At 34.9% G+C, this 12,794-nt stretch overlaps 1 protein-coding gene across 1 annotated transcript; it reads left to right on the forward strand.

Annotated features, from left to right (window-relative positions):
- The first annotated feature begins 226 nt into the window (after nt 1–226).
- On the forward strand, nt 227–9,028 carry LOC128226243 (uncharacterized). The gene is made up of 4 exons (XM_052936128.1): nt 227–265; nt 4,778–4,925; nt 6,742–6,824; nt 8,194–9,028. The coding sequence occupies exons 1-4, from the start codon at nt 227–229 to the stop codon at nt 8,677–8,679; spliced, it is 756 nt and encodes a 251-aa protein (XP_052792088.1). The 3' UTR covers nt 8,680–9,028.
- Nucleotides 9,029–12,794: the final 3,766 nt, after the last annotated feature.

A 12,794-nucleotide genomic window follows, 5' to 3' on the forward strand; every position in this document is an offset into this window, starting at 1 on the left:
TCCAAGCGTCACCATAAAGACGCACCGTATTGTACACTTAAAACACCATCAGCAGATATACCCTGGTAACAGCGGTACTAAACTGCCTAGGCGTATTAAATATTTTACGTATTGACTAAATGTAAATCGCCACCGCGCCTTCCCGGAACAAATGTCCTGATCCTCGGGTTCACGCTGGGTTGTATATTCATGCATGATGGAAAGCTGAACTTGGATTCGGTACGTCATGGTCGACAACATGAAGCCGTGCAGAAGATGGGGCAAGGTATGGGCATAATGGCAATGGTTTCTGGTGGCTCGACTGAAATAAACATCACAGACGCGAGCAAACAAAACACATTTAATTAAAAAGTTACATATGTTATGTTGAAGTTAAGATGACCGGGCTATGGCTCGATTCAAGTATACCGAAATATATTGACAACTGTGGATAACATTAAGCTCTATATGCTGAACCGCTAATTTTCTTGTATTTTAATGTCAACGTTATCGCAATAACTTGCTTTTGCTTGGAAATTCACTCTTTCACTTTTCTTTGGGGGAATTGTTCTTGTTTTGGGGAAAACTCGCTTTGCTTGTAGAGGTTGGGGGCAGTTCAGTCAACAGTCAGTCTTAAGCCTATATAAAATATCCAACAAAGAGCACAGTTAATAGTTTATTACGAAGATGTTATTTCGTTAAGGAATCAATGTTAAGTCATAGAGTAAATTGCGAATATATATATCTTCATATAATTATAAAATATATAAACACATTACTATGCTGTTAACGTTATAATTGTTAAAACAAACAATTTGATTTCAAGCTAAACAATAACATGATGAAAACATGTCAGGCATAACAGAAAGGTATTGTACAAGTAGCTTGTATCTAAATAAAACAAGTGCCGTATGAAGCGTAATTTATTTTACTTAAATAATCTGCAGAACTTGTAAAGTATTTACGAGCGGGTAAATTATTAATACCATAAGAATGCGAACATACCAAAATGCACCATTATAAAAGTTTACACAAATATCTTGATATTAGTCTGAAAATTTATGAAGAAAAGTTACAGAGTACAACATGTTACAACTTACAAAAGTTATAAGGTTTTAAAACACATCTTACCTATATAAAATATCCAACAAAGAGCACAGTTAATAGTTTATTACGAAGATGTTATTTCGTTAAGGAATCAATGTTAAGTGACTATATTGTTCGCAACACGGAGATCTTCGAGAGCTGCGCGCTGATACCAATCAACAGCCAATCACCATCGATTCCCTGATCGGTCACGGGTCATGTGACCAATAGATCGATTACTATTGCACTGTGGGGTCCCTTGACCCGCGTGGATGTCACGCCTCTTGTTTAGGTAACATGCCCCTAAGGCAGCCATAAAGCTGCTAAAATCCGACTTAAAGGTATTCTATTGATAAAAGTATTTGTAGACATTAAATTACCCAAGAAGTCAAATTGAGTGATAATGCATGTCATTAAATGGCAGCATGAAACGTAATTTATCTTTAAACTTAAATTGCTATCAAACCACCTATCTACTTTATTTAAAACAAAGAAGCCATACTTTAAAAAGTACAACTTAAGCAAAATGTTAATCATATAAAAAATATAAAAAATAAACAATATTAATTTAATTAAAAGAGCTACTAAAAATATAAAAAATAAAAATATTAATTTAATTAAAAGAGCTACAAAAAAAGACTATTTGATTTATCTAAAGTAATTTATACAGAATATAACTCTATAAGAATTAATTTAATAATCTTAAAAGGCGACCATGAATTATAGCATGGTAGCATATACACACAAATGATGAACTGAAAACATACATATATATAGTTTATTATAATCATGTAAAGGGGGTGGGCTGGGCAGGGATTTGAGAAAAAATGTACGGGCTACCTTCTCGAAAGTTGTAGAAGAAAAGGGAGGTAACAAGGTAAACGCTGACGTCATCGGATATATTCTAGAGTGATAGAATGGTTACGGTAGTATAGACTTGTATGGTAAAAGGAACTGTGCGTCGCGATAACGCTGGTTACATTAAGCTGTAACCAGAATAACCGCTGTTGACAAGACGATTTGTTTATTTGTTACAGTGGAAACTCGTTGGCTCAATATTCTAAGGACTGGTCAAAATACTTCGAGACTCGAGCATATCGAGCCAAGCGGGATTGCTTACAGAAGGTGATTTTTTCTTTGATTCGTTACAAAAAGTCTTGTTTACCTCGTTTGTTATTTGCACGCTTTCTCCGCAAGAGAAGAGCTAGCTTACGTTCGGTCTCTATGTTACCAACTCAACTCAACTCAACTGATACCTTGTTTTAGAAGTTTATCCGTCATAAGTTTACTGCGAGAGCAGAATTTTTGAGATCTGTACATATTCTACCGAATTTTATCAATTGTGCAATAAAAACACCATATGATGGTGTGAACTAAGAACATCTTCATCTCAAGAAGAGTAATTAATTATTTCAAAATTAAAATCACGTTTATCATAAACATTGATATTTAACATATATGTTCCCTTACTTCGAGTTGCAGATCTCAATAGGATGCTTTTAAATTGGATGTATTAGATTTATTAAGTTGAAATTGTGAAGGGTATATCGATTTAATATTATCAGTAAATACCGGATTATCCAAACTTAGAATATCATCAATAAATCTAAAAGTGCCGTTGAATTTATCAACAAGGGCGAGATCTCCAGACTTAGATAATTTCAACATATATTCACTTTCATAGCAGTATAAAAAGAGGTCTGCAAGTAAAGGTGCATAATTGGCACCCATTGGAATGCCTTTTGTTTGCTTATATAAACATTTATGGAACGTTAGAAAGAATTATTTAGTACAAAATGTAATGCTTCAATGAAATCTGTGCATGTCCAATAGATATATTTATTGTTGAAGAAGCTTTTTTATCATTAACTGCCATATAAGTAGTTTTCTCGCTTGCAAAAGTTTTTTTCGAAAAGAGGAGTCAATTTATTTGTAACTTAATAATGTGCAATAGATGTATAAAGCGTTGAAATGTCATAAGTATTCAGCACTGAGACCCTATATCGTCTTCTTTTAAAATCATAAACTAAATCTAAAGAATTATTGATAGATCAAAAGAGCTTAACTCCACAATTCTCATAAACTTTGCTACAGTATTTCCTCACATGAAACTTAATAGCAGTTAATGGTCGGCCACAATGCGAAATTGGCTGGGGAAGGTCAAAAACTAAAACGTTAAAAAAGTTCATGTTTTATTTAATTTTGAGGAACGATCATTTTGGGAGTGGGACATGTATTCTTGGTGACATGTTTTAAGCTTGGAATGAGTTAAACAAATTTTACCAAAATAATATTTTATCAGATTATGGCTCAAAAAGCATTATTATATCTAAAACAGAGCATTTGTGTTTTTGAGAAGGTCACAATTCATGTCGCCAAAACATATCACACGATCAAATTTTGAGTACATTTCGGCGCCGAGTCTTTGACTCGTACACAGGTGTCTAGCTTGAAGACTAAAAACTCTACAAAACTAAAGTATATTTTTACAATGAGAACTACATGGACAAGCCCAGTAGCTGAAAATTCAAAACAAACTCTGTTAATGGGCACAAGGCAAGGGTCCAAACGCCACTGAACTCGAGACACAAACATAAAACACTACGTACACAAATACAAACACCACAAACAGAACAAACACTCATCAAAACAAAGTCAATATTAACACTTCGACCAAGTGACCAGTTTTTGGCTGTCACTTATATAATGTTGACCGAGTGGTTTATTGGTAAGATTGTAAGTCATTTTAGGTTTTTGGAACATAGTGCACAGCCATGTAACCCTGGCTAGAGCTGCCTAGATCTTTAACGTGCAGCGACGTATAGTACTTCAATATGTTTTTGCATAGACCAGTGTTAAATATATCCACTCTTTGGGTCAAAGAATGGCTTTTTCCTCATTTACGACATGAATAGATATTTGTACTAGGTGATTAGTTTTATATTGCTTAATTACCGATCGATTTGTTTTCGGAATGATGAAAAACGACTTATAACCTGGCCACAACGAATTTATTTTCAATAATAACATTTATTTCAAAATAACGTGTCACTGTGGTTTATACAATCGAGTTTATAGTTTATAAGAGCTTATTTCACAATGCCATAGGCAATCTACCCATGCGTTCACAATCAGTAAAATATTATCCAAATTAAAAAGTCAGTGGTCAGTCATTTTTTAAATAATACAATTACAAATTGATTTAACAATCACAGAACCTATGTACAACATAAACATAATGAGAAGAAAAAATAGTATACGTAATGAATGTTGTAGGTCTTTCTCAACGCAAAAGCTTTGAATACATAAATCGATATTTTTTCCATTCAAATCAGTAGTTTGAGAGTCGAATTATTCTATAAATTAAACCATATTCAGTCTTGCATAATGCTATTTATCTATGTAAGATTTTCTAATATCACTATACAATCTTCATTCAAGAACAAATTGGTATTTATATTCGACTACATCAATGGAGCATTGCTTCAACTACGTACACATCCAGAATAAGTACACTTGAGTAACTTAGTATTGTTAGTAGTAGTTGTCATAGTGGGTGTGGCAGAGTCAGCAACAGCATCAGTAGCACGAGCAGCAGCAGTAGTATTAGCACAACAATGTGGTGTTTGGGCAGTATTAAATATACAGAAGTAGAAGTGGTGGAAAACAATAACACTATTGTTGCTAATGGTGATCAGTATAATTCACATAGGATCTACACATTCTTGACATTGGCTGCGGCACTGGTCAGTACGCTAAGGAGATGCTGGACCTCGGAGTCGGCAGAATGTCGCTGATTGATGCCTCACCCGATATGCTGAACGCGGCAAAGCGTAAACTGGCCAATGAAAATGAACAAGGTAACAGTTTGGATAAGCTATCATACAATGGGAAAGTATAAAACATATACATATATCATTTCCTTTTTATTAACATACATACTATTTTATTTAACAAACAACTACAGCAATAACAAATTTCAAAATGCAGAGCTTATCAGATAGTCGTTTTTTCCGAAGGGAGAACAACCATGTGGTCAATGAATGTATGCATAAACCTTTTTTGATTATGGAATCTGTTCTGAGAATGAGAATAAAATTGTGCTTTTCCCAGTTTTATTGATAAATTAATTTTATTTATGTCAACGCATGGTAAGTATCTTTGTAGAAATGGTGCAGTTATAAATTATTCGCACGTGTGCTAAAATATATTGAAAGCCGAATGTCCAAAACTATGCCAAGAATACACCAGAACCAAGCTTTTATTCAAATAAATTAAAACATCTGACGTTTTTGTTATATTTTGATGACATATAATAAATATAGATATTCGTTGTTGGTGAGTAGCAGGCAAATCAATGTATTTAAAGCATAAGCCCAGATACAACTAGTTTAACTTTCATACGATCATATTTGTTTCTTAGCGATCGAAATTACACCATAAAAAATAAGAGACACGCAAGATTATGGTAACAAACCCTGCAGAGCTATCAATTAGGACATTGGCGGTGGGTAATCATAACTGGATATATTTGGGCTTGTTTTTTTCAATTGGGACTGTTATAAAGTGAAAAGTCAGGTTAGTGTCTATATGAAACATATAGTAAAATAACTGTGGTCTAAGGCCAAATATAGCGATCTAAAAATAGTGTGTTTTTTCTAAAAAAGAACGCCCGGTTACAGGAGTCCAGTGCGGAAAAAGCCGAACTAGTAAGAAGTCATATTCGGGCCGCAATACAACTAATCTATTTTTATTGTTTCGGCGTCATTCTGCTTAACATGAATGAATGAATGAATGAATGAATGAATGAATGAATGGATGGATGGATGGATGGATGGATGGATGGATGGATGGATGGATGGATGATGGATGGATGGATGGATGGATGGATGGATGGATGGATGAATGAATGAATGAATGAATGAATGAATGAATGAATGAATGAATGAATGAATGAATGAATGAATGAATGAATGAATGAATGAATGAATGAATGAATGAATGAATGAATGAATGAATGAATGAATGAATGAATGAATGAATGAATGAATGAATGAATGAATGAATGAATGAATGAATGAATGTAAATATTTGTATAGCGCATTATAAAACAAGTCTCTAAGCGCTGCACACGCGAATTAAAATGTTAAAAAGTCCACATCATTTCACTGATACGCCAATTTAAATAGGTGAGTTTTTAAAGCCTTTTTGAAAACTGTCAATGTGTTTAATTTCTACTGGCAGGCTGTTCCAAAGATTGGCTGCACATTTATCAAATCTCCTTTCACCATATGTTTTAGTTTTTGTACGTGGAACGTTCAGTAGCTTAGCAGAGTCTGATCTCAGAAGTCGTATTGGCTGGTATTCACTAATTAGATTGTTCATGTATACAGGAGCAAGTTCATGTCTGATTTTGAAAGAGTACAGTATGACTTTGTACTGTACTCTGTACGGAACCGGGAGCCAGTGTAGAGAATATAGAACCGGGGTTATGTGGTCACGCTTCTTTGTACATAGAGGGCATTGACACAAAAATGGGTTAAAACGGACATGGAAAGAAGTAGTTCTTCGGGGTTTACGGGCTGAAGACTATCTGCGCATGCATTAACACTTTAAATAAGAAACTGGTTATATATAAGGTCTTATAATCCATACATCTATTTCCATCTATTATAGGACGTGTACAGTGTTTGAGAACCATCAAGGCACCTCCATTGCCATTCAACAGCGATTGTTTTGATGTGATTCTTCTGAATGCGGTAAAGTATGCATTAAAAACGCACACATTACAAAATGTAAAAAAAATATAAAATATATGGTTGCGAAGTGTTTCATTTTCATAAATTGTCTAAATGAATCAGAGCTATTCATCGACAACATAGTAAAAAAGTTGCTGACGTTGGTATGCCACTCAACAACGATAGTTTAGGTGTCATTATTCTGAATGATGTGAAGTATGCTGGCAAACATTAAAATGAACGCGCCATTTTAAGAATAAAATATAAATCAAAATAAGAACTGTAACGCGTTTCATTTTCATAAATAGTCTAAATGAACTAGAGCTTTTCACAAACAATATGATTAAACGTTTTGGTCGGTAAGACCTTCTTAGAATCAAACAGTCACAAGCGCGAGTTAATGCAAAGAAGTCACACATTTTGTGTTTGCCATTTGCTCTTCCTGTTGTGTCGGAAATGAGTAAGCCATTTTGTTGTCCTATGACGCATTGTTATAACCAGGCCCAAAGTTTTGGACATATTTTTGGACAAAGCCTAACAGGTTTAAGTATCGTATTGCCAAATAACTTGTTTTTATCAACCAAAACATAGAATCTTTCACTCTCCTTTTTATTCTCTCTTTTCTGTCTCACCTTCTGTTTTAACAAATCACCACCGATCATAAATTGCCCACTCACATACCTTTAAAATCAAAAGTCGATAACATATGCTTTAATTCATCAAAACGATACTCTATAGCAAAATGCTGTTTAGCTTTAATTCACTTAAACGAGTAACTTGATTCTAAGATAGTTTGCTAGTTCGATATGGTACCTATATTTACACTTAAAAATAGTTTGTATTATTCTATACTTCTATTACGCCTCTGTCATGTTTACGTATTTAATCATTATGATCCAGCAAGAATTATTCTATGAGTACCGTTTAAAACTCATACAATTTATGTTTCATTTTATACAGTATATAAACAGTTTTCACTGGATTTCATCAATTCATACGATTGTTTATAGCATGGAAAGGTGTTCAATATAAGCCTTTGGCTTTCTCCTCAATCCTTCACATGTTGGTGCAACCTAAAATGCTTTGTTTTCTTGTCTCTTATTAAATCAAAATCATAGTTATACAGTCGAAAACTTTTGGCTCGATATGGCTTGGCTCGATTTCTTTTCGGCTTGAACTTGATGTAAAGGACCGAATTTTTATTCTTTGAAAGCGTTCCCGCTTGGCTCGATATACTGTACTTCTTCTTCCTGTACACTCAGTTGTAAACCATTACATTCTAAGGTATATATTAAAGCAGGTGAAATAGTATCTCCTTAAAAGGTCACGGTTTGTCTTTTTTCCTGTAACGAAATACCATAACCATTGTTAACAATTGCTTTATTTGCAGGTTCTACACCATCTTGACATTGTACGTGATAAAACATTCCCAAACGCAGTCAAGATGTTAGAGGAAGCCAACAGAGTACTGACTAAAAATGGTACTCTTGTCGTTACGACTTCATTGTGCACCACTGTTTCCCGTTACTGGTTCTGTAGATTGTGCCCAGAATTGTGCCAAAGGCTAAGTGAACGTTTATCAAGTGCAAGCGATTTTAAAATGATGTTTACCAATGCGAACCTGAAATGCGTTCGAAACTTTACTGTCATGGGCACTGGATTTTTTAGCTACGAAGGAATGGTCAATTCTAAAGGATATATAGATCAAGCATGGATGAATAGTGCATGTTGCTTTAACTTAGCGACCGAGGAGGAGCTTACGACAATTCAAAATAAAGTACACACACTATACCAAAATGGAAAGTGGAAAGAATGGTTAAAAGAAAACGATTTGACCAATGAAAAGGGCATCGTCACATTTTATTTCTGCCAGTGAATGGATAATGAGGGGCATGTGCTTAAAACGGCATTAAGTTAGGATGGTTGATATTATCAATAAGTCGATATATTGTTATAATGAGAAGTAAATATTTGTTTTAATACCATGAGTACACATAGTCGAATATCGATATGTACCTGTATTGTGTATATCGTACTACTGCAAATGTATTTTAATAACTCTAGACAACCAGATTCATCAATGGAACAAACAGTTATTCTCCACTAGTGTACACGAGTAGATGATAGTACTTGCTTCATTTTTATTTAGCTATGTCGCATGAAATACATGCAATAGACACATAATTATCATTGATCTAAACAATCGGTCGTCAAATATAAGTGATAATGAGGATCTCATCAATTAAACACTTTTAAACTTTTCTCAGTTTGTATTATACCTGGTATGCATATAACAAGAGACAACTTATACATTCAAGCATTACTCTAAATGAATGTAGAATACCTAAACGTGCTAAAGTACCAGCCCGACAGTATGAACACAGCCTTCATCGCCTGTGGGAACTATTTGGCCTATATCTGAGAAGAGTAATGGGGCATTTTCAACCTGCTCAAAATCCATGCAGTCATAACAAAAGCGGAATAGCCGCAAAAATAAACATTAAGACACATACTGGGTTCTAGCTATGTCATTGTTGTCCCATCATTATTGCAACAGAATTCATTAATAATTGGTTGTCAAAGTACATAATTAAGGTCTGATTCATATTTAATATGATTTGTTATTCATTGTTGCAAGCCAAATTAAATTAATTCGATGATGTCATCAATGTTAGGACAAATAAAATACGTATTTAATTGCTTCGATTAATCCGTTAAGTTGTTAAATATTCATTAACACAATTGCATGCTACATGCAGATGTAATTTATTTCTGTGAAAAGTTTGAAAAACATTAAGGACACATTTTAAGTATTGTGTATTTTTTTTTCTTGGAAAAGGCACCGCTATTGCACTTCAAAGACTTTACTTTTAAAGTAAGAAGGTCTGTAGGCATCTTCATATATATATCGTTTGTCGATTATTTAGGCTAAATCGACGGAATGTAGTCGAATTTACCAATGGTTTAAGGAATGATTTAGACGAAATCGACGGAATGTAGTCAAATTTACCCACGGTTGATGCATGAAAGGAATGATTTAGGCTAAATCGACGCAAAGTATTCGAATTTAGCTTCGGTTGATTCATGCAGGATAACGTTGGCCGTGGGTATTTGATAAAGTGACTCTTTGGACTGAAATCTAGCCAGTAACATAACACGTGAAATTTACAATTTCCTTTTGCCACCAATGACACTTTTAAGTTCCATGCTACCATTTCAATATGCTATATATTTCAATGTAGAAGACATCTTTGATCATCATCATCATCATCATCATCATCATCATCATCAACATCATCATCATCACCACCACCACCACCACCACCACCACCACCACCACCACCACCATCATCATCATCATCATCATCATCATCATCATCATCATCATCATCATCACCACCACCACCACCACCACCACCAGCATCATCATCATCATCATCATCATCATCATCATCACCACCACCACCACCACCACCACCACCACCATCATCATCATCATCATCATCATCATCATCATCATCATCACCACCACCACCACCACCACCACCACCATCATCATCATCATCATCATCATCATCATCTTCATCATCATCATCATCACGACCATCACCATCACCACCATCACCATCACCACTACCACCAATAATAATCATCATCATCATCATCATCATCATCATCATCATCATCATCATCATCATTTTCATCATCTCAAGGGATTGCCTCACTCCGCAGGGGTCATACTTTACAACTTTACTAGATCCATATCTACACGCAGCTAGCAACACTGACAGCTTTCCAAAATGAAAGTTTCACTCTATACATTTTGTGTGCCCTCTGGTGTATTTAGTATAAATGAGTAAAGGATAGGACGTCATGTCAACGTTGTTGTTTATCATCTTAAATGACATTCGAAACTCCTCGGCCATTTTTATCGAAAACAACCTAGGATGTATGCCGGGGATCGGTAAAAGTAGTTCGTAAAACCAAACTGGCTGCAGCTCCAACAAAGTTCGTGTCTGCCTGCACAACTAGGAATTCAACCTAGGATGAGGACACTATCTTTGAGCCATTCCGACTTTCCATATACCAACGAGATTACAACTCTGGACATTTTTTAAACGTTGTAGTATGAAATTTATGGGATGTTCATTCTTGTCACAGTCTGAGAAAGGTTTGCCTGACCTGGCTGATATACAGTAACATACTTTAGAAGTATGAGCAAGGTCAGAGAAAACGTTTTCATTTTCTATTTTCCGTTTGAGTTGGAGATATAGACCAGTTGAAGATACCATTTGTAGGTGACCAGCTGACACATGTCCGTCTACAGGGGTCCAAGTCTCTGCGTTCTGGTTCTCATACAGCAACTAAGCGTTTTGACCATTTGCTTCCTGACATTGTGGAGCTCTTTCATACTCTCCGAGACACTTTAGAGGTGTAGTGTTACGATATAGATATATTTTTTTATATAATATAATAAGTGCCATAACAAAGTCCAACTCACCGTAGTAGGAGGGGCGAGCGCATGGGGAGATGCCGATGGCATCTGTGCATATGCCACCGTTCGGGCATGGACTAAACACATTTATCAAAGTCCGACGTTTATCAATAACAAAAAAACTAACTAATAAAAATCGTTGGATAAAGCATCACATTGAAGGCTATATATATATAATTGAACAGGTAAACACCTTCAACTATTACAACTTTGAGCAGCTGCGTGTAAATGCTTAATTCCTGTTGGATAAAACAATCCATGTGACATTCATTCATTTCTCCATGAATCATTCGTGTATGCAAATCAGCTTACTAATATTCATAATAGGAACACCTTCTTTTTACAACCTATGACGTCACGTCATAGTATGAAGTTTATTACATAAGTTACCGCATTTAATATGTGTATTTTCCTCCTTAAAATATTTGGGATTAAAATACAGCCACAACTGAACAATAAACCTTTTAAAAATATTGATCTTGTTTTATTTTTTTATTATAAATGACAATAAATGGATTGCGGAGAACTGGAAGCTGCGGCGCAGAGTTAATTATGGCGGATTATCTGTCAGATTTAGACTTGTTTAAATATTTTTTTGGTAGTCTTGAGTTGTTTGAGCCGGAATTGAGAGGGGGAAACTGCTGCTGCTGCTGCAGATATTTCTCCAGATATTGAAGAACTGGTGAATATTTCATCTGAAAATTTGCCTGAAGTGGAAAAAAATGAAAGTGAAAATGAAAGTTTAGATCTAGGTCAGTAAAGATCTAGGTCAACAGCTTGATGAAAGTAATGACTTGCCAACCATTCATGAATATACACAACAGGGAAGTAGTTTTAATGGTTAAACTTTTGTCCTAGGCAAGGGATAATGAAAATAACATTTCGGAATTTAATCAAGTCGCCTTTACATAAAAACCTTACATAAAAAAGTGCTGTTAATCCGTTTCGAAATGGAAAAATGAGGAGTCGGCAGCCATTACTGGTCTCATTTTCACTAAATTTTAGCGCCACGTGTCTCCAATACGACGATGTATTCATACGCATGGGAAAATTACATACTACTTGAATTACTGAGTGATGAATTGCGGTTCTTGGATAATAGATGAATAAAGATGATCTTTTATTTTTTATTGTTGTAATATAAGTATTAATAATTATTTTTCCAGCATTTCATTGATGTATAAAGTGTCGGAAATATTACACCTATTTATGCAAATTAGATGTGATTTTTCCGATACTTCATACATCAATAAAACGCAGAAAAAATGTGCAATTCTTAAATGAAAGACGAACTAAAGAATCTAAACGTCTTCACAATAATGTCCATAGTGTCTTCTGGGTGAATCTAGCCCAGTACTTTAATTTAAACTGCTGTTGATAATAGCTTTGATATAGTTTCCGTCCACAACAGCCCCGATGCTTTGCTGAATACTCTTAGTGCCCTCGAAGGAAAACAAGTGGAAATCAAGAAGCCACCGGGTTCGGGAAGTTTGTAT

Source organism: Mya arenaria, chromosome 3, assembly GCF_026914265.1.
Source record: "Mya arenaria isolate MELC-2E11 chromosome 3, ASM2691426v1".
NCBI lineage: Eukaryota > Metazoa > Mollusca > Bivalvia > Myida > Myidae > Mya > Mya arenaria.